This window comes from Eleginops maclovinus, chromosome 20 (assembly GCF_036324505.1).
Source record: "Eleginops maclovinus isolate JMC-PN-2008 ecotype Puerto Natales chromosome 20, JC_Emac_rtc_rv5, whole genome shotgun sequence".
NCBI lineage: Eukaryota > Metazoa > Chordata > Actinopteri > Perciformes > Eleginopidae > Eleginops > Eleginops maclovinus.
Genome location: NC_086368.1, coordinates 15,986,921 through 16,012,638, shown reverse-complemented (window position 1 = coordinate 16,012,638; position 25,718 = coordinate 15,986,921). Strand labels below are relative to the sequence as shown.

At 42.5% G+C, this 25,718-nt stretch overlaps 2 protein-coding genes across 6 annotated transcripts in view; one reads left to right on the top strand and one right to left on the bottom strand.

Annotated features, from left to right (window-relative positions):
- Positions 1–259: 259 nt before the first annotated feature.
- LOC134883105 (rootletin-like) lies at positions 260–22,497 on the top strand. 5 transcript variants are annotated; one of them, XM_063911259.1, is made up of 37 exons: positions 260–410; positions 3,327–3,453; positions 3,552–3,694; positions 4,908–5,099; positions 5,183–5,260; positions 5,337–5,428; positions 5,524–5,689; positions 5,783–5,889; positions 5,976–6,203; positions 6,287–6,377; positions 6,697–6,783; positions 6,856–7,068; positions 7,537–7,736; positions 7,823–8,005; positions 8,612–8,756; positions 8,849–8,995; positions 9,267–9,497; positions 10,038–10,231; positions 10,317–10,444; positions 10,566–10,735; positions 10,841–11,020; positions 11,434–11,568; positions 11,969–12,112; positions 12,684–12,922; positions 13,000–13,159; positions 13,272–13,439; positions 13,524–13,947; positions 14,135–14,292; positions 14,383–14,503; positions 14,592–14,755; positions 15,181–15,396; positions 16,099–16,323; positions 16,404–16,553; positions 16,750–16,950; positions 17,389–17,520; positions 19,451–19,624; positions 20,382–22,497. In XM_063911259.1, exons 2-37 carry the CDS (start codon positions 3,366–3,368, stop codon positions 20,466–20,468), a joined length of 5,961 nt encoding a protein of 1,986 aa, XP_063767329.1. In that variant the 5' UTR covers positions 260–410; positions 3,327–3,365; the 3' UTR covers positions 20,469–22,497. The 5 variants fall into 5 exon arrangements, with proteins under 5 accessions (XP_063767329.1, XP_063767328.1, XP_063767326.1 ...); XM_063911258.1 differs by having other exon boundaries at positions 3,549–3,694; XM_063911256.1 differs by lacking the exon at positions 260–410 and adding an exon at positions 2,802–3,061.
- mfap2 (microfibril associated protein 2) overlaps positions 21,313–25,718 on the bottom strand; it is a 5,915-nt gene continuing 1,509 nt past the window's right edge. The window contains exons 2-9 of the mRNA XM_063911260.1: positions 25,042–25,103; positions 23,806–23,853; positions 23,378–23,404; positions 23,205–23,285; positions 23,059–23,100; positions 22,885–22,972; positions 22,547–22,620; positions 21,313–22,119 (exon numbers count right to left, since the gene is read on the bottom strand). Of these exons, the coding sequence (XP_063767330.1) occupies positions 22,016–22,119; positions 22,547–22,620; positions 22,885–22,972; positions 23,059–23,100; positions 23,205–23,285; positions 23,378–23,404; positions 23,806–23,853; positions 25,042–25,072 (495 nt within the window). The 5' untranslated portion in view covers positions 25,073–25,103 and the 3' untranslated portion in view covers positions 21,313–22,015. The remainder of the gene's footprint in view (positions 22,120–22,546; positions 22,621–22,884; positions 22,973–23,058; positions 23,101–23,204; positions 23,286–23,377; positions 23,405–23,805; positions 23,854–25,041; positions 25,104–25,718) is intronic.

The following is a 25,718-nucleotide window of genomic DNA, read 5'->3' as shown; positions in this document are numbered from 1 at the left end:
GGCCACCATAAGGTAGTTGAGCAGAAGTAAAGGAAATACTCAGTTAAACGCCACTGGATGTTATACTTTGATTTCCCTTGCCTTTTGAGTCTTTTTTAGTCTATATGTATTGTTTTAATTCATTATTATTCTAAATCATTTGTTTAAACGTGTTCATTGATGGGTTTCATTCCAAACTGTGTTGACAGAAACGAGATGGTGGCAACAGACTCGGTTAACAGGCTGCTGCTGCTGGACTGGAAGTCCCTCCCCGGAAAAAGCATGGAGGAAGATTTCAGAGGAAGGAGCCACTGATGGTAGGCTTCATTTAAAACAGCTGAATAAGGATTGATTCTGCCTCTGTAATGTTAAAGACCGCTCGGAAGAATGGAGGGACGGCAGGATAACAACCATCAGATCTATCTGTCGAGGTGAGGATTTAAATCAAACGGGAAGTGGATTTTTTCACCGCGTTTACAATAACATCATGTGATTTTAATATCGCTACATAAGGCTTTATAATATGGGTAAGCAGCGCATTTGTGTCTGGATGTCGTAGTATCTGCTGCTGGAATAAGTAACAAATCCAACATGATAGTTAAGTTTGCACGGATGCTGCACAGTTTAACATATAATCCTCCTCCTACTCTTCCTCCTCCTCCTCCCTCCTCCAACTCAACTCAAAAGACTTTTGAAAACTTGGGCGTGTCTTTAGGATGTATTTTCTTTTTGTGTGTTATGATAAAAAGGATGATATGTTATTAGTATCAGTTGAAGTGTGAAAGGGCAAAACCAGAAGAGGAAGCGGTTGGTTTATGTATTGCTGCATGAGGTTGGTATAAATACTCTGTTCAAATCAAGCTGTTTGGGCTGCATTCAGTTGAGGTTTGGTCTGTGGTGAAACATGAAACATCAACAGCTGTGTTTTTCATCGGATTTAATAAAAACCTCATATCTCACACTGTAAAAATATGTGCCTGTCAGGTATTACAAAGCCAGCTGGGGGTACAGACAACAACTAAAACTGAGTAGACTAAAAGCTTCTGTCTCATGGTTACAATCATTCAACCTCATCGTCTTACATGGACAAATAAATTAAAAGTTCAGCAATTTGTCTGTAATAATCCAGAAGCAGTGACTGTAGTCTATTTGCATGATAAAGGCAGCTTTAATGCAGTGCTGGGGGTCTGGCCTTGACACAATGACCCTCTTGTCTGTAACTATGACAATCCAAACACAAGCAGTGCAGACCCCCACCCATGTTTAAATCGAGAGACATAGTTTCACATCCACATGTCCACTCTCTTTTTTTGACAGTCAGTATGAGTATAACTGTGTGTTTTTTATTTGAATTTGTTTTATTGAAAAGTGTTTATAGCCCCTTGTGGTTTCAGACTAAAAGACATTAAACATGCTAAATGGTTAATGTTGCAGGTTTGTTTTAATAGTAGTAGAGAACAGGGTAAGCTAGGACAAACGTCCTCCAATCAGGAACGACTGACTGCCCCTTCACTTGCTGTGCCACATCAACACCTTTTTAGGCCTTTAACTAAAAAAGATTTTCATTTTCAATGGGTCTGCTTTATATTGCCTTAATTACTCTTTGATCTGTTAAATGTCAGACAAAATAAATAATATATTTTATATCTATTACCAATTGATTTGCCCTCGTTTGACTAATTGATTAACAGATTATCTGTTTCAACTTCACACTATTGTTGAATAAAGGCGGTGGTACCAACAGATTCAATCTGGCAGATGTTAGTTAGCCTGCCTGTTGTATGCAACCTTAGTCAGACCTGTCTTCTCTTTGACAGGAAACCATCACCTAACATTAATTTATTCAACATTAACCTCAGAATCTGAGGGCAGTGTTACAGTAAACTTCTTAAAGGCTGCGGTTTTGATGTTGTCTTGAATTGTCAAAGTCAGCTTTATTGTCAATCTCTCCACATGTACCAGACATACAAAGGAATTGAAAAAATGTTTCTCTCTATCCCACGGTGAATTGGAAGGTCCAGTGACAGTTATGATATGATATACAGTACACATATCAGTTAAAGTCAGAGCAACATTATCGTTTCATGGAGTTGTGTTCATGTCCACACTAATGATGCAATTTTTGGTCTCCACCATGTCTTGAGGGAAATGGCTCTTCATCTGCTAAATGCTCCAAATATGTTCACCAGATAGTTTTTTTTTTACATTCCAATTCAATAGGTAATCGCTTAAGTGTTCATTTGTATTATTATGATATTATGTTATCATTATATCAGTGACATAGCCAAAACATTGTTTATCACTATTTATTTATACAACAATATGGTACCACAAAATAAACCATGTCACAGGCATACAGGGGCCTAAAGCTTCAAAGTGTGATTCTCAGTGGAATTTGGAGCATTTGCACACACCATAATAGTTCAAAGGATTTTGTTTTGTGCTTTTAAACAATTGCAAATTTAAGAACACAATCATAAATTATAAATAATTAAATCTTTGTATTAATGTGTTTTTAAGGAGTTAGACCTGACATCCCTACTTCAAATTATTTTTTAAATGCTTTTATTAACATTCTACCCGACAACAATAAAATACGATGGGGAATTTTAAAAATAAATGTTTCCTTGAAGAGTATCTTATTGGGCTATAAAAGTTTTACTTGGGCTTCTCGTTGTTGTGCAGCTGAATAGCACTGTGGTCTGTAGTGTGAGCAGTGAGAGTGCAGGTGGATGGGTGTGAATGTTAAACCCTGTTAATCCTGCTGCCCTCAATCTCTGCCATTCCACACCGGAGGAAAAGGGGGAGGAGGAAGAGGAGGAGGTAACAGGACGGGTTACACTCCGCTCCCCCGCGACCAAACTTTGTCCGAAAAAAACACAAATCATGCGGCTCCGGGCTTTGAACTTCACTACTTAACGTGCCGGCTGGAAAGCAAAAGACAAGCGCTCAATTTGTGAAGACGTCGCATTTATTCACTCGGGAGTTAATCCTGCGTGCTGGAGGGTTTTAAATATCTGCTGCGATGAGCGCTGCGGAAAACGCAGACACCGACTCCAACAAACTGGAGTCTGTGATACAGGTGAGCTGCACAGTGGCCTCCTGCTGTGTGTATGGGGACAAATTAAACTAATGATTTGTGGTTGTATGTGTTCATGTTTCATCATGCAGCAGTTTTGATGAGTTGCAGCATCTGGGTTAGGGTTAGGGCCATCTTTGTGGCACTTAAAAAAAAAAATTAAATCATTCTCTTTCTGATTACTTTTTGTTTTTGTCATTGCTTGTATATGGAGCTTTTTGCATGGTATTTTTTTCCAAGCATCTACTTTGTGTGTTTTGTTCATCAGAGGTTGGAGGAGAGTGTGTTGTCTGAGGAGAAGAGGCTGATGGTCAGGGGCCCTTCACCAGACGACCCCCCTACATGTCTGCCAGCACGAGTACGAGAGATTGTCACAAAGAACCTCAACGAGAACTGTGAGTGGCCCCAGTTTGATTTCACATCATATCAAATGTATGTTTTTGAGCTGTTTCTTTGCCTCACTGATGTCTCTGCTTGCCCTTCCTCTCAGCAGCAGGAGCCATGTCATCCGTCATGTCCCTGCAGGAGGAGAACCGAGTGTTGCAGGGCGAGCTGGGAAGGCTGGAGGACCTGCTGGCTCACAGCAGAGCGGACCGGGACGAGCTCGCCATCAAGTACGGTGCAATCAGTGAGAGGGTAAGACACCAGGACCACCACTGTAAATTAAAATAGTGAGTGAGTTGGTATTTTATGAACCCTGACGCCTCAAATCATGTATCATGGTTGGTAACCCCTCTCCACTCTGTATCAAAAGTAAAATCCTCAAATTATAATGCCTTATGGGAATGTTCTGGCATCTTCCGGTTTTTCAGTATTTTCCTGGTCTTTCTTTGTCTGAGATTTTCGGGTCTCCCAGGTGACGTGGGCTGGAATTAACTCAAGTGGAATGTTGCTATGGTGTCTGTCACCCTGGGCGACTGTAAACAGGGGCTTCATTGGAGTGTAGTGGTGGGTGGGCGCCACACAATCTGGTTTTGGGATGAACATTACTATAGGGAACATGAAGGTGTGAATCCCAAAACTTTCAAGAAAATAAGGTTCTTAAATGGTCCTCCACATTTTTTAACATGATATTACTGGACATTTCACAGGGTTGAAAATGTGTTAAATATCAGGAAGGTAGTGCAGAAGATTTTTACCATCATTTAAATAATAATTTACAAAAATACACTTTCACTTACGATATGATACGATACGATAATACTTTACTGTCACATCAAGTCTGACATTTTCTTTCATCATAGAAGCTCCATTTGCAACATCAACAAGGAAAAATATTTAAAGGAAACATACATTCAACATAACATCACAATCAATGAAGAGAAGCATGCCAAAAACCCTCATACATGGGACCTGGGATTTAACTCTGTATTTAATTTGAAGTTTTTTTATGGTAGGTCGATTCATAGAGTCTCTCAAAATGTTCACCTACAATCTCTGAGGTCCCCCCTTTCACAAACAACATTATTCTTTAATAATCAAATTACATGTTCACATTAAAAAGGGCAGCAGTTACTTGAAGAATAATCTATTGTCCTCAGTATGTACACTACGTAGTCCCTCACACTTCAAACAGCCTGAATTAATTTAATTCTTAAATGTAACTATCTCAGTTGTTCATGTTCATTTACCTGTGAGAAACCAAAAAGTTGATGGCAATTGATACTCAATTAAATGTGAAGCCCTTTAAAGCGCAATAGAAATCACCAGAGTAGCCAATAATGGACCTTGTGGTGTTTGTTTACATTTTAGGAGATCAGGAACTGACTTAAAATCTCCCACACACAGTATTTGTATATCATATGCACATTGTTGTGACACATCCTCTAACTTTGAATTAAACCCACAGCTGGAGCAGGCGCTGCGTTTTGAGACAGGAGACAACGACCATGATTCACCGGAGTCTCGGAGCCTGGCGCAGCAGAACGTGGACTTGCGGCGGCGCCTGGACGAGGAGCAGGCGGCCTACAAGCGTAAACTCACTGCGTACCAGGAGGGTCAGCAGAGGCAGGCGCAGCTCGTGCAGAAGTTGCAGGCCAAGGTGTGTAAGTTTTACTCAGTCTTTAGCTGAGATTAAGTCATCCATGGTGTTACAACTCTGTAATATCTTTCTCGTTTCTTCAGGTACTGCAGTACAAAAAGAGATGCGGAGATCTAGAGCAGATGGTGCAGGAGCGGTCCTCAGAGTTGGAGAAACACAGGGTGAGTGTGAGTGGTTCATTGTTTTTATATGTCATTAACTTTCCACATGTAACACTTAAACTATCGTCTCATTCAGAGCCACAGTGAATCCTCAAATGGTCGCCATCAAGACGACTCAAGCAGCAACCTGGAGGATGCTTTGATCCGTCTGGAGGAAGAACAGCAGAGGTGACTGATAACATCTTGTTTGCATCATATTATCACATTGTTTATGCCTGACCTGCTCTCTCTACATGGTTTGTTTTTCCTTTGTGTGTTTGCAGAAGCAGCAGTTTGTCTGCAGTGAATGCCATGCTGAGAGAGCAGCTGGAGCAGGCCGGTTTGGCCAACGAGGCTCTCAGCCACGACATCCGCAGGCTTACTGCTGACTGGACAAAAGCCAGGGAGGAACTGGACCAGAAGGAATCTGACTGGAGAAGGGAAGAAGAGGTGGGAAAGAGGTTGTTTACAAAATAGTGCAACAATTGAAATGGAGAAAATGTGTAAAATACATGTTATTTATGTCTTCGGATCCTTCTTCAGTCTTTCCACAGCCATTTCAGTAATGAGCACAGTCGACTGCTGACACTGTGGAGGCAAGTGGTCGGATTTCGGAGGCATGTTTGTGAACTGAAGAGCGCCACAGAAAGGTCAACAATGCGTATACTGTTTGCCACATGTTTTCTGATTTAAAGTTTTGATGATACTAACTTTTACCTTTCTTTGTCAATCTCAGGGATTTATCCGACATGCGTAACGAGATGTCTCGGGCTTCCCACTCTGCTCAGGTGTCTTGTGCAAGTCTGTCTGCCACCCTGAACACACGGGAGGGGGGAGCAGCACTGAACCTGGAGCGGGAGAAAGCTCTGCGGGTTCAGCTGGAGCAGCAGCTGAGAGAACGGGTTTCGGAGATGATGAATCTCCAGACCAGGACAGATGCAGAGAGGAGTGAGCTCAACATCAGGTCAGTGACTTTGTTAAACTCTCTTACAGGTTTCATATAAAATAAACAATATTTATATAAATCCTATTTGTGTTGCCTCTCAGGTTATCAGAGTCAGTGCGAGAGGTGGAGAGACTAAAGAGCCAAATTGAAGAGCGGGACAAAGATATTGTTGTACACATGAGGAAGCTTGAGGTAAGAAGCCAGTGTTTTCTCTCTCTATCAATTGGCCACACTGCCGATTGATGTTCCTCCATTACCATGAACACACACTACAGTTTATTTTAACTTAATCCTGCATATTATCCTGCTGTGTAAATGCTCATTGTTGTTCCAAATGTGTATCTATCCACAGCTGTAAATAAATAGATAGTAGGAAATATTCCCGGCTGGGGTAGCTCATGAAATGTCTTCGTTGTTTTTGTTTCCTTTAAGCCTGTTATGTGTTTCCAGCTGCATTAATCTTCCTCTTCCAGGTGACTGAGGTGTCTGCGCTTTATTTTGTTTCCTTCAGCAGCAGAGTGGTAACGATGAGACTGACATGCAGGCGATGAGAGTTCACACTGCGACGCTGATAGACACCCTGCGAGACATCGCTCAGGTAAAAACTACACAATGCACATGATTTTATATCACACATATAGAAGGGATGATTTTAGCTTTTCTTCTGTAGACGGTTTTGTCTGATGGAGAGTCGTCATCAGAGGCGGACCAGGACAACTCTGGAGCTCCACTGCTGGCGTTGATCCGTGGCTTCTCCCCTCACCGCTCCTCCTCTCCTCGCCGGTCGTCCTCCCCCTCTCGACCCTCCTCTCTGGCTCCCCTTTCTGAGGCGGCGCTGTCAGCACTGTGCTCTGCAGTTGCAAACAAGATGCTCCAGCTGCAGGTGAAATGTCAATTATAAAAATAATACTGATTTGACATTACTTAGTCATAATTTATACAGTATAAATAATTTATAATTTATTGTCTGAATTTGGTTGAGATAACACTGAAAACAGTGACTACGCTTTTTAGATTGTTTTAGTCCCAACATTACAGTTCTCCCCTAACCTTTGGGTTTCCACCGTCTAAAGGGGCACTTAACTCAAATGATGGCTGATGGATTTGTTTTTGTTTGCTCAGGTAATGAATCAATGAAATATTGTTATATGAGACTAAACTTTGTTATTTCATATTCTCCATATGTCGCAGCCCTTATTCAAATACAGAGGCAAAGAAAATGTACATTTCCCCATTACACTGAATTTTCATTGTCCTACACATTCTTACACAAAAAAGTCAATTACCTAAAAATTATTCCATGAATAGTTACAGTATCTCTACGAGTTATTTGACCCCACTGTGTTTGCAGGATGTTCGAGGGCGTCTGCTCTCTGCCCAGTCTTCGGCTCATCAATTGCGCAAGCAGCTTTTAGAGACTGATGTGGCTAAAAAAGATGGCGAACAGCGAAACCAAGCTCTGCAGAGAGAGAGGGATGCTGCTCAGAGAGATAGGGAGACCGCACAGAGAGAAAAGGAGCGTCTGAAGCAGGAGAGAGACACGCTGGCCAGGTTTAATCACAGTTATAGCATTATTTTTACACTCTTGAAATTATAACTCTACAATGCACTGTTCTCACATATTATAAACATTGCAGTGAGAAAATGAGTCTGGAAAAGACTGTGCAGGCAGCACAGAGCAGTAACCAGATCCTGCAGATGGAGTATGAGAAGCTCCAGCTGAGCGAGTCGTCCATACAGCGAGAGCGAGATCACGAGAGGGAGGAGAAGGAGGCCGCCACTCAGGAGAGAGACCGGGCCAAGGCCGAGACTCAGAGGATGTAAGTGTGCTAACTATAGTGATTAGGGAATGTGATGATTAATTAAATGGGTTGTGGTAACTAATTCACAAAATCTTTTCTTGGACAGAACCCAAGATTTGTATTAACTTCCTGTGAAACGTCCTGAAATGATTGGACAACATAAGCAGATTCAATGTCTTTTAATTTTTTTAACTCAAATAAATTGAAGCATTAAGAAATAGTTCAAATTTAAGTGGGCCCTTAGGACTGCTGCTCAAACAGTGCCTACCGTAATTCCCCTGCACAATGCAATAAGCATTTAAAGTAATGTTTATGTACACATTTAAGCAACAAGGCAAAAAGCACTTTACTTAAAACATGAAAAGCATTGAGAAGCACATTAACTAGGACATTTTAATATAGATAAAACTATGAAGAAGCCAGGAAAATAGAAAACAAAAACAAGCTCAAATGGAATAGGAGATAAAAGTCAAGAGAATAAAATCTTAGAGCAAGAATAGTTGATTTATTAAAAGCAATGCCACACAGAAAAGTCTTCGCTCTTTATTTAAAAGTTTTACACACTAACATACTTAAGCATACACACAGATCTTTCATAAATGATATGTGCATGCATTTTTTCAGACAAAAGCAGTTGGATCAGAGTGAGAGTCGAGCCTCTGCTCAGCGTGGAAAGCTGTCTGCAGTGAGGGAGTCTCAACAGCAGGTGGAGGTTGAGCGGCAGCTGCTGCAGCAAGAGAAAGCCCAACTCTCTGATGCACTGGCTCGGGTAGGAAACATCAACTTGTGCTCTTTTTGCAGATTTAATATTTTGTGTTCTTTTGTTTTGTTGGACTTATACAACCCTCATTTCCCTTCCAGGCTGAGGGCACTAACGCAGAGCTCTCCCTGCTGCTGAACAAGCTGCAGTCTGAGGATGCAGCCCTCAGGGACTCTCTGGCCAAGATGGGAAGCATGAACGAGGGACTGGCCCAGGACAAAACTGACTTAAACAGATACCTTCTCCAGGTGAGATACTTCAGCCATGTATTTGACCTCTTAAAGGGTTCATTATGCTTGAAATTAACTTTATTGTATGATGTGTCCAGCCAAAAAGTGATTGACCTCTTCCAAACAACCACACTTATATGTGGAGCAAGGACCTGCAGTCATAGCTCCTTTTGCTGTTTATCATAACATCACTGTTATGATGGTCACATTATCGACTGATAAGACAATCAATATACTTTATATGGACTTCTCAGCTTGTCATAGTCTCACCCTTCTCTCTGTCTCTTAGCTGGAGGAAGAGAAGGCCCTCCTGCAGGCTCAGAAACGGGAGGTGGAGCAGGAGAAGCTGACCATCAGAGATGAGCTTGTCCGGTTGGAGCAGGACCGGTTGGAACTGGACTCCGCCCGCATCACACTGCATCAGTCTCTGCAGGACACAGAGCTGAGCAGGGCAGGGATGGAGGCAGAACTCCAGGGTCTGAGGGCTGAGAGATTTAAGCTGCAGGAGAAAGTAACCCAGGTACATGACAGATTATGTTACACCATCTCTTAAATGTCTATCCTAAAAACATAGGCAATGTAAAATAATAATCCACATACTAGGATAAAGAATTTGTGGGAAGTTTCGATTCATGGAAACTCAAATATTGAACAGCCTTAACAATCCAGGAGGTGGCGCTATGCCGCAATTGCTTCACAAGTAATCGCTCTTTTTAAAAATGTTGTAGTGGATTAAATGCAATTCAACCTTGCCATTCAGCTCAAGTCTAAGGAAAACCATATGAGGATGTTTGGTAGTGAAAGAGCGTTCAATTTGATTCTCAAATCAATAGGTTTAAACATTATGGCAATTATTAAATACTTCTACTTCTGAGACATAGTGCCTGGCTATAGCAAAAAACATATAAAATCTACTGTTAAACTTAAACTCAAAAAGTCCAAATAAATTGGGGGGAACCTGTTTATGCTGTTTATTTAAAACTATTAAAACCTTGTTCCAGTTTACATTTTTGTGATTAGTTTGTCACTCACTGTTTTTTTTGTTGACTCTTGTTGACAGCTTTGTGGTGAGGTGACCTCTCTTGGTTCAGAGCTGAGTCTGGCCCGAGGAGAAGGTGAGAGGAACGAGGTGGCTTTAGAGGAGGTTGGCCGAGGTCGGGCAGAACTGACCCGAGAGAAAGCTGCACTGGTGGTCCAGCTGACGGCGTCTGAGAGAGAAAACACGGTGCTGTCGGAGGAGCTGGCTGCTTTCCGGTGTGTGTTGTCGATGGTCAATGACGCATTGATTTTCACATAGGTGTGTGTGTTTGTTGTGTAACCTGTGTTTGTAACTCCAAAGGTTGGAGCGTGAGTCCCTGGAAACCAGTCTGTTTGAGGTGCAGCAGCAGCTCGTTCAGGTGGAGTCTCGCAGGGAGCAGCTGGAGACGGAGATCCAAAATCTTCGAGTTCGCTGTGAGACCGCAGCAGGTCAGTATGTAAAAGAAAAGTCAAGGGCTCCAGTGAAGATGTTTGGGACAATGGTTAAGGTAGTAATATGACAAAATAAGAGCCTGATGGTCCTGTGTTTAACTCCTAAATTATTTCTCAGCTGATCTGAAGCGAGTGCGCTCAGACGGGGAGAATATGTTGGCTCAGGCTGAGCGGGAGAAACAGGCTCTGAAGCAGACCCTAAATGCTGCACAGCTGGAAGCCCAGCAGGCTTTACACAAGGCCATCTCTGAACATCAGGAGGAGACGGAGAGACTGGTCTCAGAAAAGGTCAGACATTAATGCGGTTCACAGTTACCTGAAGCTCTGCCCTGTTTTATATTTTTGGGATTTTTGGAGTCTAATGAATCCATGTTTGGCTGCTCTGATCTACAGGAAATTGTGCGGCAGAGCCTGCTGAAGGAGCATGAGGGCGCTCTGAGAAGGCTCAGACAGGAGATGGAGGACCAGATCCACAGAGCAGATAGAGAAAGAGAGGAGCTGCAGGGAGAACTGAGGAGTCTGCAGCATGACCGAGATCAGAGTCTGCTGCAGGCAGAGACCGAGAAACAACAGGTCTGAGAAACTGTGATTACTCTTCTATATATATTATAAGGCTAACAGCCAATAGTAAATAAAACTGCATGAAATAAAAACTAGTTTATAAAATGTATAAATGATACAATAAAGAAAGACATATATATATAATAACAATAAAGTAGAATACAATTTTCAACTCAAAACAATAAAAGTAACTACTATTACGTAAATTATGTCAATAAACCATTCCTAATCAGAGACCTAACTTGAAAGGTAGGTTTAACTTTGCTATTAACGTTTTCAATACTTCCAGCAGCTCTCAGTGTTGCTGCGACTCAGAGCATAGGAGCTAAAATGTTCCTCATTAGAAACAATTTAGAGAGATTGTGGCTCAGCTTCAGTACATCTGTTCCTCAGCTTTGTTAACCAGGTCTTCTCTCTCTTCTCAGGCCCTTTCTCTGAAGGAGGCAGAGAAAACAGTTTTGTCTGAAAGAGCGTCCTCCCAGCAGGCAGAGCTGTCAGCTGCAGCCCTGGAAGTTGAGCGGATGTCAAGAGAAGCCGCTCATTACAAGGAGCAGGAGCAGGTGAAGTGTCTTCCTGTCTGAATATATATATATTCTGTTGGTCTATTTAACATTGTAGTTACCCCCCATTGGTCAATAGTTCATTTATGTTTGTTTCCCACAGTGAATGCCCACAATCTTGCAATAGTCCAAACAGAACCCTCAAACATACACAGGTGAAATCAGTGAGTCTCAGAGGCCCAAGGCATGTGGCTCAGACAAGAAATAGTAAGGCAGTTTTAACCTCCTCAGCAGATTGCCTGTCGGGTCCGCATCATCATAGGCATGCATTTAAGTAAAGCTTTGTCTCTCTTTCACTGACATGCACACTTACAATAGCCATTTATAGGTGTGTAGGGATGTAATTGTGACAGAGAGGATTTACTAAACTGACTTTGTTGATGTTTTGCCTTTTACACAGATAAGAGTTGGGGCTCTCACAAGCGAGCTTCTGGAGCTTCGCTCTCAGCTGGAAGATGCATCTTCTGTTCATGAAAGGGAACTCCAGAGTCTGCGGGAGACTTGTGCTGACCTTCAGTCTCGTGCTGATGTGGCTTTCAAAGAGGTAGATGATGCTGTGGAAATGAATGAGAGTAATGCAGTTCAAATCAGAGAGCACGTACCTCCACCAAGGCTGCACATACCTTACTTTGTTATTTTAATAGGAGAAAGTTAACATTTTGTATGCATTTATACATCAAGCACTAAAATCAATTCAAATGAGTTCTGTGTGAACATTGGAAGTTCTTTTTAGTTACTCAAAGAACATTAGTGTTAAAAGTGCTGTCATTGAAAGGAGTTAAATATTAGTTAAAAAAAGATTAAGAGATGAATGAACAGTCCTTAAAGTTGGTCATAAAAATAATAAATGGCAGTCTGCATCTGTGTCCACGATGTGCATCCACATATATGAATAGACCCTTAGACATGCCCTATGTTGCATGGTTAATAAAGATTAGATTATTTAATTCCACCTGGCCGAAACCTTGCTCCAGATGTTAGTGAACACATGTAGAGATATTCTGTGATCGAGCGAATAGAAAACACACCTTCTAGTGAGCTTCAAGGGATAATTCACCTCAATTTGAGTTTAATTGGTATCACCACATTGTACAACACTTTACTTTTCCCCCCAGCTGGATCAGTGCAGAGCTTCTCTTGCAGCTAATCAGGAAAGTCGAGACCAGCTGAGGCGGGACCTGTTGGACAGTGAGCGGCGTCTCAGCCAAACACAGGACTCTGCAGAAATCATCAGAAGAGACGGGACAGAGCTGCGGCGCAGCCTCACCGATATCACCAAGGAAAAAGACACAATCGGCCAGTCCAATACTCACCTGAGGGAAACTCTACGAAGTGCAGAAACCGAAAGGATCAGGTAAACTTTCCAATGACAAATGCAATGATCACAGTAAAATGATGTGACTGTGACTGAGTATGTGTTTGGTTTTTCAGCGTGAAACGTCAGTGTGAGGAGAAGGAGCAGAGGCTGGCTGTTCTGGAGGGTACTCTGTCCTGTACTCAGAAGGAGGTGACAGAGCTGCGCAGCTGTCTGAGGGAAGTTGAACGGTCCCGACTTGAAGCTCGGCGAGAACTCCAGGAGCTCCGCAGACAGGTCGGACCCCCGCGCCTTTACACCTCAGTGACTGTATAGAAAGAAGCTTTGTTCTGAGTCTAGACCTGACATGTGGGACTGTGTTTTGACCCTGTGCTTTTCTTGGCTCCAGCTGAAGGTTCTTGATGCAGAGAAGGATGAGAAAGGGAGGGAAGTGGTGGAGCTGCAGACTCGCCTGTCGCTGGAGGAGCAAAGAGAGGAGGAGAGAGGGAAAGAAGTCTTTATCCACAAACAGAAGTTAACTGACGCTGAAACAGCTCGAGACTCCCTCAAGAGAGAGGTGAGGATGCAGGAGAGTGGAAAACCTTTATTTGGTTACTCGCTCTCTTCACACAATTTCTTATCCTTTTGTTTTTCGATGTAGCTCTCTGTGACTCAAAAGCGCCTACTGGAGTCAGAGTCTGGCTGGCGAGGCTGCGAGAGAGAGCTTACTGCTCAGCTGCAGGAGGCACGAGGCTGCGAGAAGAAGCTGCAGGATGAAGCCAAGAACCTGGCCCTGCGCGCTCAGGCGGCTCAGGACTCTGCGGCTCAGTACAGCCTGCAGCTGAGCGAGGCTCAGGGCCGGCTGGCCGGCACAGAGGCCGAGCTGACCCGGGCAGAGGCTTCAAGGAGGGACCTTGAGTTTCGTCTGAGCAGCCTTCAGTCGGCATTGACGCGAACGCTGGGCATCGGAGCCAGCGGCAGGGGAGGACGGGGGAGGAGCCCTGGGGGGAGTGCCACTTCACCAGGATCTATGTCTCGCCACCACAGCATCTCACCCCTGAGATCCTCACTGACGCCTCCAAAAGGTAAGAATGAAACATGCAGCTTTAACCCTGCAACATAGGATTCAGATGAAATGTAAAGCCTGGGAAACTATTCCAGTGAGCAGTAACTCATATCCAGTATAATGTCACCAGTCCGCTTCTTTAGATACTGAACGTCAATGACGAATGTACTTGGTGTATCCAAATACTATATATTTAAATTTCACAGAATTTCGAGGAAGTACTCCTGACAATACCTTGAGCTTAGTGTCTCCTGAGAGAGGAAACACACCCCTGCCTGTTCCTCAGCATGAGCTAGACCCCGACACACTGCGAAGTGATCTGAGGGAGTTCCTGCTGGAGCTGCGTGAGGCTCAGAGAGAGAGGGTAACAGAAAGTAAATAATAATAATAATAATCATCAGATAATTATTTTGTTTCTGTATGGTTCAAGTCTATTTTATTGCTGATTTTGAAGGATGACGCTCAATGCCAGCTGGGGGCCGTGCAGCGGGAGTTGGAGGAGCTGAGGTTGGAACGAGACTCTGCTCTGAATCGTCTCACTCACCTGCAAAACACCTTACAGGAACACCAAGAAGGTTAATTGTCCATGTAGTTTCAGAAGTAAATCCTTGAACCAAAAAAAGGCAGAAGAAAATGAACAAGTGTTAATGTTTGTGTTTGCAGGGAAGAGTGGACTGGACGAGCGTCTGACCACCACTCAGATTTTGCTGCAGCAGCAGGAGGAGGCGGTGAGGAGAGGCGACAGAGAGAGAAGAGCTCTCACCGACAGGTTGAAGGATTTAGAGAGAGCGCTGCAGGCCTCTGAGCAGGATAAAAAACACACACAGGTACACACACCATCGATTCGTACTTTCAGCCATGATCACCATAAGGCAGCACTCAACAGTGGGGCATTATGTAACAACAACAGACACAGTGCCACACCTCTAACAGTGTCAGCCCGCCATATGTCTGATTTTAATGCCAGCGCCTTTGAAAATATTTTACCATCTGGACAACAGAAGGAACAGAGACACAAAGTGAGTGTGGAAATGGCAATGCAAAGCACGGACAGACAGAGCTATGTATGTTTTGGTGTTATTTAAAGAAATGTATATTTGTTTCGTTTAAAAAATCCTTATTTATAAAGAGACAGATAAAGTTGGAGCTTAGATGCAGCGGTGACTTATCTATGTGTGCTTTGTGTCTGTTTGTCTGTGCATGCCTCTGTTGTCTGGGTCTAAAAGCATCCCTGTCCTCCCTCTCTCTGCAGGATCAGTTGAATAAGCAGCGTGCTGCTGAGGTGCGTCTGGAGGCCGAGAGGAGGCGTCTGCGGGAGGCGCTGGAGGCAGCCGAAGCTCGAGCCACCAGGGTGGAGCTGGCAAGGCGAAGCCTGGAGGGGGAGCTTCAGAGATTCAAACTGAGTGTCGGGGAGCGGGAGGCTGACAGCCAGGCCTCCCTGGAGCACCATGAATCTCTCCTGAAACGGGTACAGCAGGGCAATACACAGCACTGTGTAGCACCCCGAGTGCTAAATCTGTCTTTAGTGACAATGTATGATATATTTGATGTGCCCAATACTTACCAGGCCATAGTTTAATGTGAAAATACTGCACATTATGGGTCTGTTATTCCCTAAATATTTGCTAATGACCAGCCTACAAAGAAGACAATTCTAATAAAGGGGAAAGTGACATTGATCTATTGGTTTGATTTAATCAATTAAAGATAATTGCCAGTGCCCTACAAAGTTATTTATTCAGTACACAACCGGTCATCTAAGCATGCAATGATTTGATATATGAATAATTCAGTTTAATAACAAAATAAGGACTAATAACTTTCAAAAAGCATATAAAAATAAGAATGACACCCATAGATAGTAAAAAGGCAAACAGATAAACTGATACACTAGCAATCCTCAAGGCCTAACATCTGCCAACACAATATTATGACATGCATATTATTATTATCCTTTATTTGTATATCACGATGCGGCCAGATGTTTTTAAGGAACAAGTGACGGTATGCAGTAATGCTAGCTGCTCTTTTAGGATACAGGGTCAACATGTTGATATTTATGGCATAATGGCCACCATGTTGGTTTGCCAGTTAGCACTCAACACAGAGTTACCTTCTCTTTGTTGGTTTGCTGACTGGATTACATGTACATTTGATTGTATGTCTGCAGGTGGCAGAAGGAGAAGCCCGTGTGTCTCTGCTGCAGAGAGAGGTGGAGAGGCTGACCCAGGCTCTGCTCAAAGCTCAGGAAGGAGAGTCTTTACTCAAAGAGATGACCTCTTCCCTCAAAAAGAGCATCCATGAGGCCACATGTTCTCACAGCAGCACACAGAGTCGCCTGAATGCTCTGCAGAAGACGCTGAGCGGAAGTGAGCAGGACAAAAGGCTTCTACAGGTGAGTGAGACAGAAAGGAAGCGTTGGACAAAGTGGATGACGCCAGGAAAGAGTTGTGATGATTATTTCTTGCCCCTCAGGAGCGAATGGATGAAACCCGGGTGTCAATAGCGGAGGGGAAAAGGAATATGGTCATCCTCACTGAGCGTGTGCAAAGTTTGAAGAGTGAGCTGGAAGAGAGCGAGCTGAGACGACAAGAAGTGGAGGCGGAGCTCAACAACACTCAAGAGGTAAGAGAGACGATCTGTGTGAGGACAAATATCTGCAATAACCAAGTCAAAAAACACATCAAAACATGACAAAAGGAACAAATGAACAAAAGAAGTTTACCAATACATTTTAGGGATTAAGGCTCACAACGTGACTGCTTTTCCTACTTCTCTGGAGTCATGTCTCTCTATGTGATCTTTGTCTTCCCTCCCTCAGGCTCTGCGTCAGCGCTCAGTCAGTGTTGCAGAGGTTCAGCGGGCCGCCCAGTCGGCTCAGACAGAGCGGGTCGCTGTAGAAGAGCGCCTGCGTGGGCTGCAGCGAGCGGTGGCCATGCTGGAAACAGAGAAGAAAGATGCTGAGAGACAAGCTGTGAGGCTGGAGAAAGACAAGGACGCACTGAGGAATACACTGGATAAGGTCAGCACTGTACAGTAGCTTGTGCTCAACAAATGTGACAAATATTTTATTCAATCGTTTCTTTGTCAGTTCAAAAATGGTTTATGGACACATAAAGCTTTGTGATCCCATTAGGTCAAGGGGAGCATGGTGAAATTTGATACCAGAGTCATGGAGGACACGTTCATGTTCAAAAACCCACATAAATGCAATCATTTTGGTTTAGGTTTAGGAGCAATTTAAGATAATATTGTTTGGTGAATGATTGAGACAGTTTAGACACTTTATAGCCTCTCTAGGACCTCATATGAGCGGGCCTTCCCCAGCATATAGAAACGTTCTCCATAAATATAAAAATATTCACCTGAAACATAAAGAGTCCGCAGCCCTGCCAGCTGTTGTTACGATGTGACTTTTATGTAGGGGCTCTCACGCTTTTCTGACCACGCTTGTCATCAGGTTGAGCGGCAGAAGCTGAAGACTGAGGAAGGCAGTATGCGGCTCTCTGCGGAGAAAAGCCGCTTGGACCGCTCTCTGAACACCACTGAGCAGGAGCTGCAGGACGCACAGCAACAGATCCTGATGCTGCAGGTGGGGATCAAACCTACACTGACACATCCATCATAAGTCATACATGCTTTGATGAGGGTTTGCGGTGTGTACTAAACGCAAAACCTATTTTTGTTAGCCTCTGGAGTCCACCATGTATCACTGAAGGAGAAAGAGGGCAAACCTTTTACATACACATGACCAATTCATTTAAAAGTTGTGGCTTTAAATGTTTTTGTAGAGTTTAAATAACGTCCCTTTATACTCATTATTTAAACCAATACAACTATCCTATTTAAAAGACTGTTTACGCTAAGTTGACCTCACTGAATGTATTAAAGGATTTTCTTTTTAATAAAGTCATTTCATTGAGAAAAACATCACATTTTCTCCGGTAAATGTCACAAGAGAAGGCAAGCTTTTGCCTCACTGTAACATTCGAAGGAGTGGATAAGTTACTATCTCAAACCAGTGCCGGCGCTAAGGGGGGGCATTCGAGGGCCGTGCCCCCCCTAGCGGTCATTGATGCCCCTCCTACCAGCTGTGAAGCATATTCTCGATCTGTCACAATCGACTATAATTGACGCTGAGTTCGAAGTTGCTAAAGAGTTTTTAATGTCACAAAAGCAAGCAAGCCCCCCCCACCCCACCCCCCCGCCGCCAATGACCCAATGCCCCTCCAGTAGATCTGCTCTGGCGCCGACTCTGTCTCAAACCCTGTGTAACTGCGTGAAATAAAACGTATATTTCCACTTTCCTTAATACTAATTAGTAGACTCACAACTTTAGACATTTCCCTAAATGTCAAGTGAGGTCAGTGTTACTTAATAACCTCTTCATCTCTAAATGCATCTGCTTCTTGTTACACATATAAGCTTTCCCATTCACTCCAAAAACAGAAGGTTAGACCAAACCCAGTCATAACTTAGTTTTTTTACTCACCACAGACACATCATAAATAAGCACATAATTAGAGCTATGTGGGGTTTCGAAAGAATTCTGGAGTAATTCAACTTTTGTATTTCAGGCTGATTTAACATCTCAGCCCACTGTTCATTTATCTGAGTTTAGTTAAAAAAATTCCCAGGCTGCAGAAGAATGAATGTACCAACACCCACACGCTTTTTCGAAAAGCTCCATTTTGCTTATTAATGTTCAGAGGAGATAGAACTTTTTTTTTTTTAGCTAAAGCTGTAGAGAGTAATAAAAGTGAGTTATAAGAAGAAAGTGTCATTTAACCTATAAACTCCAAGCTATAGGCCTGTTGGAGGTTTTTCTACCAGCGGTCATTAGCCATTTGGTACAGGACCTTCTCCAGACCAATAAACATCTCAGGTGTTAGTTTTGTCTCAGTGACGTAACCAACAACAGATTTGTGATGTTTACGTGTCTATAAATGTTCCAGCTGTCTTCTTTATTACACAAGTTAAGTTATATGATCAGCCTCCTTTCCAATTTCTACCTCAAACGCTCATTTAGGCCTTTAAAAGGTAGTTACAATTACATTAAATGAAGTATAGTGTCTAACCATTTATTTTCAGCTGGTGGATCATCTTTACACCAAATTCTTGTAAAGCTTTTTTCCAGGCTAGAGTTAAATATTCTTTATATGCCGTCTTTACTATTCCCTATAGGTACAGGTATAGGTTGGAAAGGAAGATCTCATAATGCCTTTTATACCTGCATTTACTATAAACTGTTCTGAATTAATCTCACCAGCCTTTTTGTCCTTCTCCTTTGTGTGTGTGTGTGTGTGTGTGTGTGTGTGTGTGTGTGTGTGTGTGTGTGTGTGTGTGTGTGTGTGTGTGTGTGTGTGTGTGTGTGTGTGTGTGTGTGTGTGTGTGTGTGTGTGTGTGTGTGTGTGTGTGTGTGTGTGTGTGTGTGTGTGTGTGTGTGTGTGTGTGTGTGTGTGTGTGTGTGTGTGTGTGTGTGTGTGTGTGTGTGTGTGTGTGTGTGTGTGTGTGTGGAGTAGACTCAGCTGGCTGAGACAGAGCAGTCACAGAGTCTGTGTGAGAGTTTTGCGAAGCAGCGGGACGAGGCACAGCGGGAGGCGGAGAGACTGAGGACGAGCTTCAGGGACGTGGAGCGAACGCTCGGCACAAGAGAGCGAGCTCATCGCCACAGAGTCAAAGGCCTGGAGGAGCAGGTTCAAACATCATTTTGTAGTGAAAGTCCTTTTCATGTACTTTCTCTTTTATGCTTTTCCTTCCCTGCTACAATTAAATAGCTGGTTTTGGGTGTGCAGTATTATATGTAGTTGTTTTACATAAATGAGGGATTTAAGTTGTCCGGTACTAGAGGTGTGAAATAGGATGTTGGTTTTATGGGTCAAAAATCACAATGAAACAAAGGAAAAGAACAAACAGTACTGGGAGAATTAACAAAAAGCTAGTAAACGATGAATGATACCCTTAATAACACAGCCTTACAACACACTGCTACCACCATCTCTCACAGTCAAAGTCTCTTAAACAGTACAGGCCTTCTGCTCTACCCTTAGTTAGACAAAACCACTACATGGGGCTAGCTTAACCAGCGAGAGATATTCCCACTAAAACCTGATCATAAAAGGGACATAGCAAGCCTTTAAAAACCTTTAAAGGTGAGCAACTATTGACAAACTATATGTGATGGATGTTATGCTCCCTGACTAGCCAACAGTGTCTGGTCACACAACAGGAGGAGGAGACCACAGTGCCCTCCCCTTCCTCTTTATACAAATAGCTAAAGACCACAATAACACTAGTAAAACAAAGGACAAATTACAAACAGAAAACATCACGAGGTTGGCCTGATGACAGTGAATGCTTGGGAGAAGTTGGGATCAGGGCTTGTGAAAGGGTAAAGAGGGAAACTTCTCACGGTGTTTAAATGTAGTTTTGTCACCGTCTGTATCTCTGCAGGTGTCCACGTTGAAGGAGCAGCTGCAGCAGGAGATAAAACGGCGACAACCTTCTCTTCCTCACTCCTTATTGTCGGCAGGAAAGTGAGATTCAGAGTAAAACCAGAAGCACCAGCACATCACGTCCAGGGAAAATCCACTGGATTTTGTCTAAAAGCAATATTTACTCACAGAAACGATCCTGAAAGTGTTCATACTCTGAATCTACTGTTTAACTCGTTTTACTTTGTGACACTAATGTCATTTTGATGGTATTTTATTGATATTTTGTACAGTGAAAAACACTTAACTAGTCCTTAAGCACACATTCAGCTAATGTCAGGCGCTGGGATTCCGCAGCTGTGTTGAAAACGCCAGCCGTCCGATGATTACTGGCAACCATCTGTACTTGATCCTTGCCCAACATCCTTCCAAACTTCCTGCTTTTATTCAAGAAGAAAAAACAAACCACTGCAAAGGACTCTCCTCCAGACAGAATCTGGATGTAGTGCAGGAATGAAAATCTGCCAGTTGTGCAGTTTGGCCTCGATTTCTCCACATTTATATTAACAGTTGAGGATCAATGAGGTCTACACTGTGTGCAAGTGCCAGGAAACAAAAGAAGAGAAAATTATGACGGAGCTGCACTGTTTTCCCTCTGAGAAACAGGCACATATTTTACAGATTTTCAGTCATATAGATAGTTTTATAACTAAAAATGAGACCATAATGCACTACATGTGATAGTATGCTTACAGTGCATGCTTTTAAAAGTTAATATTAGTTTTACTAGATGTATTCTTTGTACTTAATGTATAAATGCTGACAGGCTGATGATCAATAACAGCTACATGACTTAAATAAACTCACTGTCTGCGCCATCATTCACGTCTATCAGAAGTACTTTTCAGCGCACTGAGATACAGCGATGAGTCAATCACACACTGAACAGCTGTAGTAAAAAAAGTTTATTTTTTTTCTCAGTCTTTATAGTGACAGTTTTCTGACAGTTTTACAAAGCAGTAGTACAGAGGCCGTTTGTGAGATGCCTTTTTAAAGCACTTGTTGCCACTGAAGTATTTGTATGTAAGCTTGCTGCTCGGTTGCTAAGCACAGATCCAGGTAGCAGTAGTACAAACACTGAGGTCTCTCACCACACATATCATGATCTACCATGGCTGGATATTCATTAGTTTTTCTGATGTCAGTGCACGGGCCCACTGATGAGTTGCTCATCATGAGACTGCTTTCAACACAAGTACAGTAACATACCAACAAACACAAAGCATGAGATTAATATGGTACAATATGCCAAAAACAAATAGAAATAAGATGTTCCGCAGTCTTATGTATATCTCTATTAGTTCTTATAGCACCAGTGTGATGATTTTATAGCACCAGCGATTTATACAATTATCATTGTTCTTGGGAGTATATTCATCCATAGACACAGGATCTACTGGGCAGACATACATGGTAAAAGACAAAGATAAACACAACAAAAAAGTGCTTTTCGCACAGGAGTAATAATTTGTAGGCCTACAGGAAGAGTCAAAAGGTAAAGTAAGGAGAGAGTGGGAGCAGGAACAGGATGAGGAGGGGTTGAATAAGAAGAGGCAGTATCTGGGCAGGTAGTGTCCCTGATCTATGAATCCATCAGCAGCCACCACAGCTCTTCCCGCAGCTTCCTCCTATCGATGAGCACTGACCGCTCAGCGCCGCCACGCCGCAGCGAGAGAACTGATCACGACACATGTCCGCTAAACATAGAGACCCAGAGTTAAGAAGGAAAAATATCTACTTTGTTGCAACAGTGTGTAGGCCTAGGCTACCTGTAATCTTCTACAAAATGCTCCTAAAATAACAGGAAAGTCTTCAAAGTTTTGAAATCCAAATGTATGGGGGATGAGTATTATGTTTTGTTTAAATGTAAGAATAACAAACATTGTTGAGAATAGAAAGAGATACTGCCAAAACATCTGTCTATGTTTAAGCCTTCCATTACTGAAGACAGATAAACCCAGGATGATAGGGAGGCTGTGATAAAAGTCTGTTCTGCTTGTTTACCTTTGTACTACTGTTTATGATTGTACTCCATACCAAGATTTGGTCTACAGTAAATAAATCTGCTTCTACAATTACAAGTCTCAGTATACAAACACAAAAAAAGCATAACTCTGAACGCACCTCTGAGCAGCTCTTCATGTGCACACACAGTCCTCACGCAAACCTCTTTGTTGATGACGTACACCCGTCGCAAGCTTAATGGAAACAAAAGCAGAGGTCAACAATTAAATCAGATAGATAAAATCAACAATGAATTGATCAACAGGTAGGAGCTCTATCTTATCTAAACCATGGTGCTTTTTTTTTTTACAGCAATCTCACATACACCATATTTGCTAAATTACCAAATAGATCAAAATACACCAATCAAATATAGGTAAATGCTGACTTTTGAGACCTCTGTTGTTTGACTGAGATGTTGTATAGGTGGATTCAATAGTTTGGATCCCATTGCTCACCTGTAGAAGCAGAGGCTGTTCAGGCACTGCTTGCATGGCTTGTGAACAGAGTAGAGTCTCGTGCAGGGATACTGTTCCTCTCTGCAGTCTGGAAATCAAACACACAGCAGAAATCATTATTCGATTTAAATTAAACAGCAACTTTATCGTTCATCCTTTCTTAAGTTTTCTTACCAAGAGGGCCAGGCTCTGTGGGCTCTGTCTCCAAATCGGACTCTGATGTTCACATGGAAAAGAGATTTGCAAATGAGTTTTAAAAAACCCGCTGCGAACTTATGATATATCCTGATCCTTACAGGAGGAGGGTCACGCAGATATACCTGATTTTTCTGGACGAACCACTGGCTGATGGCGAACCTGCTGCTGGTAGTTTCCAGGAAGAGATTCAGGATTTTCAGGCTCTGAACAAGAGGAATCATTTTATTTAAGAACAACACCCATGTGTAGGTACAAACATCAAGGAACATCTCAATGAAACATAATAATGCTTTACCTGGAAAATAATCCGGCCCATAGTCCTCTGTGAAGCCATGGAAGAAGTAGAAGAGTAGAAAATAGTTTGTCAACAACATTGTGGAACTAATTACAGTCAGTACTTCCCACAACACACACAACAAAAGAGAGTGCTCCATAAAAATAAACCACCTACATGCCAACACTGAACAAAACAAGCCATTTGCAAGGGTGTAATGACTTCATGAGCAAGTTGTTTGAAAATAACAACGTGCAGAGTTACAAAAGTGCTTTTTACACTGTGAGCGTAGTTGCTGTGCGGGTGGTAAATAACAAAGTGATGAGGAGAGAAATCCTTGAGGCTAGGTGGACACATCAGAGGACATACAAAGATGGAGAACAGATGCTCGGATATAAACTGATGCTGAGCTGCAACAATCAAAGACGAGATTCTCTTAATGAACTCACCCAGAAAGGGGAAGGGTTCCTGGTACTGAGCCTGGGCGAGCAGCAGGACTGTTGACATTTCACAAATATAATCACAAAGATGGGTTGATGAGTGAAATACAGGGAGGGAAGGTCAGTATTTAATCTTCTCTGAATACTGTAACTGAGCACTATTGTTGTGTTCTCTTTTTCAGAACAATTTTTGAACACTGTACCTTTTCTCAAAATCTTCCTGCCACAAATGGCTTACGTTCGTAAGACATAAAACCAACCCTTATTTATTTCCATATACTCTTGGATTCTGCTGCTGCAGCCATTCTAGACCTGGGAGGACTATTGTTAGCCAGTGTTTGATATTACGCTTGATATTGCGTAACACTTTGCACCATTTTCTTTCCTCCCTTCTGCAGCCACAGTTATCAAAAGTCACATTAAGACACAAGAGTGTATTCTGTGTTGAACTGAGCCATGTTCTATTGTAATTATTGCTTTTTAAAATAGTTTTTTAGTTGTGTGAGATTTTTGTTGTCTTTGAATAGGTACATACAGTAGTCCTGCTTCGAAGCAACTATTAGCAAGACTGTATCCAGCTAAAGATAGCTTCCTTAGCCTCCATAATCACACAAGACAAAGTAAGGCTGAAAAAAAAAGAGTGTATTGAACTGAGAAAGCCTTTTTTGCTGCCAAGTAGTTTTCGGTTTGGTTTGATTTGTTTGTTTTTCTGCTATCAGGATTAAGAAAAAATGGCTGGCCCCAATTGTTGAAGTGTGTTGAATGGGCCAAGGACAAACGCTTTTAATTTCGCACAGGATCTGACTCACAGGGTGGATACACACATTACTTTTACTTTGCTAACATTGGTGACCTTTAATTTCTTATGAAGTCAACTTTTTATTCCCAAGAGTATGTTTAATTTCTGCTTTCAAAAGTAACATAGTCTTGCAATAGAGTAAAACATTAACGTTTTTTTTCATTATTTAAGTTTTATTTGGGATTACTTTACCTTTGAGAAAGTATGGAAGACAGGGCAAAGCCAGTTATTTCACCTGTTCACACTCTTCATGCTAAGCTAAGCTAAGTTGCGGCTACTTCAAACGTATTGAGCTGCATCAATTTTCTCATCTTACTATTAGCAGATGATTTAATAAAAGTATTTATGATAATGATATCCTATCCTTTAACTGTAATGGTTGCACCATTTAGTAATAAGTACAAGTTAGTTCTTCAGGGGGTTCAGTGGACTGTTGGTGCAGTTACCTGGCATGCAGATGAGTAGGAGGACTCTCATGGTCACTCTGGGAGGTAGACTGACTTAAACCCTGAGGGGGAGATAAGGAGAGTATTAAAAGTCAAAACAGAGCAACACGAGGGGGAATAAAGAGCTCAGTGCTGGATATTCCTGAACTCTCTTCTCCCCTCTTTTTTCTTGCCCTCCGTCACCTTACCCCCACTGTTCTCTCCTCTCTCTGCCTTCCTTCTTCCCCCTCTCATCCTCCACTGGCCCCAAACAGCCACGGCAAGAAAAAGAGGGGGAGAAAAGTCTGACAGCAAGAATGTGGCACGTCTGTCTTCCTAGAAACAATCTCTCTGTTTTCCCACTTTTCCTCACTGCAGCAGACAGTCTTGGGGCTGCATTCCAGGAAAGGAAACAGAGGACCCCTCAACCCCACCCCTCTCCCTGAGTTTTCTTCATCCCTCCCTCCCTCTGTCTGTCTCCATATCCTTCATTTCCCTTCTGTCGCCCTCACTGGTCATTTCCATGAACCCCCTCCTCCTTTTACCCCCTTTCTTCACTCCACAGGGCAAAAGCCTCTCATGTTGAATGGAAATGACATGTGGACAGAAAAACATGAACATTGACAGCATCAAGACATCAAACACATCACTGATAATACCCCTTTGTTGTTAAATTGTTAATGACAGTCCGGAAGTCA

Bases quoted from the DNA above. Each gene is read 5' to 3' on its own strand.
- LOC134883105 (XM_063911255.1), top strand. From the start codon at position 3,005: ATGAGCGCTGCGGAAAACGCAGACACCGACTCCAACAAACTGGAGTCT. The intron at 5,890-5,975 runs GTCAACAATGCG...TGTCAATCTCAG, and splicing joins CTGAAGAGCGCCACAGAAAG to GGATTTATCCGACATGCGTA. The intron at 7,069-7,536 runs GTGAAATGTCAA...CTGTGTTTGCAG, and splicing joins ACAAGATGCTCCAGCTGCAG to GATGTTCGAGGGCGTCTGCT.